The sequence below is a fragment of the Pygocentrus nattereri genome, chromosome 9 (assembly GCF_015220715.1).
Source record: "Pygocentrus nattereri isolate fPygNat1 chromosome 9, fPygNat1.pri, whole genome shotgun sequence".
Lineage (NCBI taxonomy): Eukaryota > Metazoa > Chordata > Actinopteri > Characiformes > Serrasalmidae > Pygocentrus > Pygocentrus nattereri.
The window spans coordinates 13,101,904-13,106,184 of record NC_051219.1 but is presented as its reverse complement, the minus strand read 5'-3'; the positions used below and the strand labels follow the sequence as shown (position 1 = coordinate 13,106,184).

At 41.9% G+C, this 4,281-nt stretch overlaps 1 protein-coding gene across 2 annotated transcripts in view; it reads right to left on the bottom strand.

Moving 5' to 3' along the window:
* Nucleotides 1–762: 762 nt before the first annotated feature.
* The window catches only part of LOC108435571 (Scm polycomb group protein like 2), a 52,076-nt gene continuing 48,557 nt past the window's right edge, over nucleotides 763–4,281 (bottom strand). For both annotated transcript variants that reach the window (XM_037541173.1, XM_037541174.1), the window contains exon 15: nucleotides 763–1,927. In XM_037541173.1, the coding sequence (XP_037397070.1) occupies nucleotides 1,802–1,927 (126 nt within the window). In that variant the 3' untranslated portion in view covers nucleotides 763–1,801. The remainder of the gene's footprint in view (nucleotides 1,928–4,281) is intronic.

The following is a 4,281-nucleotide window of genomic DNA, read 5'->3' as shown; positions in this document are numbered from 1 at the left end:
AGTTGCTCCTGCAACTTCACCGTCTCAGTCAATCGTTCAATTAGGTCATTATTATCAAAATACATATACATTTGATTTAAGTAATCTAGCTTATTTGGTAAGCTGCATAGCTGCTTTGGGGGCAATGGCGATTAAACGTTTGCCTCATGGAGGAGACCTAAAACTGTATCAGTGCACAGTAACTTGATTGTATCCCAAAGAAACAGTAAAAGAAAAATGAGATGGAAAAAATGAACAGTGCCGTTTCGTTTTCGGACAAACTCAAAACGCCAGTGAACTCAAATGACTGATCTGTGTAACAGAGAGGAGGTAGGGAGATGAAAAGCCAAACACGCCAGAACATCACGCCTGTTCTCCAACATCACCCGCAGCAGTGATCCCAACAACAGCTAAAAATCTTTGGGAGACACACACACAAAAAAAAAAGCAAATGTTTAATCCATCTTCCTCTTACCTTAGAGCCAAAACGTAAACACTCACTTTAAACACTTTCTCATTTAAAAACACCTTCTGTGAATGGCTGAAGTATGAAGAGCATAGAAAAGGTTCAGGAGAAAGAGAAGGAATGAGAAAAGGAGAGAGAATGGGCCGTATACTGTCGCTACCATAACTAAACCTCGTAATTAAAAAGTGGCAACTTTAACAGATAAAGAAACACGTTGGAGATACGAGATACGACAAAAATGGAGATACAAGGTTTTGTCCCGACAACAGCAATATATATATATATATATATATATATATATATATATATATATATATATATATATATATTACATATGCCAACGAGAACACTGACTTTCTGTAGCATGAAGTTATCCAGCCAGTAAATGCCATCTAGTCAAGCTTATCATCTTGTTTTTGCAACATGACACTGCGACTACCAAAATATAATATTTAAAAATGGAATTGTATAAATATCTGGATTTATTGGCAACTATCAGGTTAGTCATAGACAGTATCTGTACACCGTACCAGCAGACACTTGATCAGGTAGCGGTATCTGAAGAGAAAAAGTGGTATCGGTGCATCCCCAGATTTATGCTTTAATGTACGTGAATGTCAGTTTGCCATATGTTGATATTGTGTAAAAGGTAGCTGCAATTTTGGAACGATATAAATAAAAAAGAGGTTTCGATTTGATAGCGACAATAAACTGACACTCATAAGGGAGAGGCATTTGTCCATTTCACCATCACTCCATTCCTTGCTTTACTTGTCCAGTCTCTGCTCTGCTCAGCTCTAGTGGTAGGTAGTGTGTTCAGGACATTATTGCTGCCTAGGACCCTTTTTCTCTCTTTTTTTGCCCTCTATCTTTCTCTCTATAGCTGTGTGGCTCTCTGTACACTGCATTAACGGTCAGTCTGTTGCGTCTGCACGCTCTATCCTCCTGAAGTTTACTCCTCCTGATGTGCACATGGAGTCTGTTGGCGTTCATAAGCCCCCAGTGTGAAGCCCCTCTTTGTCTGGCTGCAGCACTGTTTGGTAGTTTGGATGAAAAGCAGTACACACGCATGACTAAGTGTTTAGTTTGGTACTCAGTCACTCATCCAGTACTGTAAATCTATTCCAGTACCTCTAATCTGACCCAGCACTGCGTCTTCATCCCAGACCTGTTTATGTATAGAATCCAGCGCTGCATGTATTTAATCCAGTACTACATAATTGAACCCAATACTGTCAGTCTAATCCAGTACTGCCAATCTAATCCAGTACTGTGCAATGTTCTGTACTGCATGTATAATCCAGTACACTCTATATAATCCAGCACTGACGGTATGTAATCCAGCACTGTAAGTCTTCATTGTTTGCCCTGTTTGAGTCTCTCGATGTGGTAGCACAGTTTGAGAGCGGGGCCGAGCTTCAGGCCCATGTACTTCATCACCATGTCGCTCCTCAGCAGCATCAGAGCTTTCCCGTCTATCTCCTACACAGAGAGAGAAACACAGCGTTAATCAAAAGATCACTGGATACTGTCATGAACAGTCAGTGCGGACAGAGACGTCTCAAACAGATCGCCGTCAGTAAAGATCAGTAAAGGAAAAAAGTCCCATTTTTATTTAAAAGTTGACCAATAATTCATAGACATATACAACTGAGAACATTTGGGGGGGGGGGGGCATTCAATGTGCCACGTTTTACACACACACATCTAAACCACTTATAGTTCTGGGTCGCCGCAGGGTTCTGGAGTCTATCCCAGCTGTCATGGGGCGGAAGGCAGGATACACCCTGGTCGCCAGTCCATCGCAGGGCAGACAGACAGACATACACACACACTCACACCTAGGGGCAATTTAGCATGTCCAATTGGCCTTGAATGCATGTCTTTGAACTGTGGGAGGAAACCGGAGAACCTGCAGGAATCCCACGCAGACACGGGGAGAACCCTGGTCATCCGACCGGGGAATAAGACCCAGGCCCTTCTTGCTGTGAGGCGACAGCGCTACCCACTGTGCCACCGTGCCGCGCACCACATTTCATATTTAATATCTTACAAGAAGTTCAATTCAGCAAATGAACAGTTATTGTACATTAAAATGTGCTGAAGTGTATTCTCTGTGGAGGATGTGTTCACTTATTTACACTCACAAAACAGGTCATTTCTGGGAGAGCTCAAATGTTTGCATACAACTTTATATTATAATCATGCTGATAAGCTCACAGGACAAATAACGAGTCACAAGCGTCATTTCTTTTCTAATACTTGTTTACGCTCCCCTTGTCTTAATAACAGTGGCAGTCCTGTAAGGCAAGGATGACACCAGTCTTTTGAGCCAGAGCTCCTGTCTGCCTGTGAGAACTGGGATTGAAGTCTGGTGATGTTGCTGGCAAAACTGTCATCCTACAAAAGGGAATGCCAGTGTTGTGTTCTGCTCAGACAAGAAGCAGACTTGATTAGGGCTAAAATGGACAGGAATTCTCTCAAGAGATCTGTGGACCTGATTTCATTACTGCTGTCATTTAGGCAAGGAGACATGTAATCGAGGACCAGCAAAGAAATTATGCAGGACCAGATTTTTTTTAGAGTATAATACAACAGAACTACCTGCTACCTTATCTAACAGTAATTCACTTGAAAAAAGGAACAAATAAATAAATAAACACAATCAGTCGACTGTAGACACGAATGGTATGACTCATTAGTCTACTAGTTCAGGGTTTCTCAACATGTCAAAATGTGAAAAAGTAGGCTATGAAGCACCTTTTAGTGGTCTGTGGACCTGTACTTATGGGCAGACAGTTGTTTATAGTGGACCGGCAGAGATGTATAAATAAAACATCCCAGTTGGAGCCTAATTAAACAACATCAGTACGAGACCCGTATTCATGTCTGCATCAGATGCTGGTTCAGCAAAATCTCAGTCCACTTCCAACCGAGCCCTGTTGAGTTCACTGCTGGTCAGACACATTTTAGGACCAAACGAAGAAATTCATCAGTAGAGCAGCAGCATGTCAGCGCTGCACTGTCAGAATTATCTGCCTGTTTTAACCTCTTTACAGACTCTCACTGCTCTCATATTGTTCCTGCAGCTTGAGCTGCTGTTAAAAACAACAGACGAGCCTTAAAATAACAGTGAACAGTGAACTGTGTTTGATTTTTGAACGAGCATCAGCAATCTGAGCTGTGGCCAACTGATAAAGAAGCAAATATCATATAAGGATCATTATTATTGTTGTTGATTGTGATGACGCCAATCCAAACGCCATCACATGAGGCACGAAACCCCTCAAAACTAAAGAGACATCTCCAGGCCAAACAGTAACTCCTGTGGGAGCCACAAGTGTGTTGCAGTGCATCTCCCTTTTTCTTCTTTTTTGACACCTCTTCAAACATGGTTTTTTAACATAACTACAAATTTTGGTTTCTGTGACTGAAGTAAAATCAACGTTCCTTTTCAGGCTCCTATTCAGAGGTTTTCAGTGTGAGCAATGAAGAAAAAAACTATATATATTAAAAAAAAAAAAATTTTTTGCTGTAGATTACAGTTACAAACAGGTAGGCCTTGGGATGAAAAAAGGTTCAGAACCCCTGGACTAGCCCATTTACAGGTGACGGTCGCTTACAGTGAAGCCGGCCTGTAGAGAGTCTGATGTGGGCTGTTATATTATGAGGCCCAGAGAGACGTATGTGTATGTGAGAGACACTAAGCTCATACGTCTGTGTAAAGGACGCAGGCATGATGTTGTCCAGAGACTGACACTGTTTTGGTGGAGATGGACACAAGGCTGCCAGGTGAAGTGTAAACACAGATGACGCATGTTCTCTCTCAATAGGTT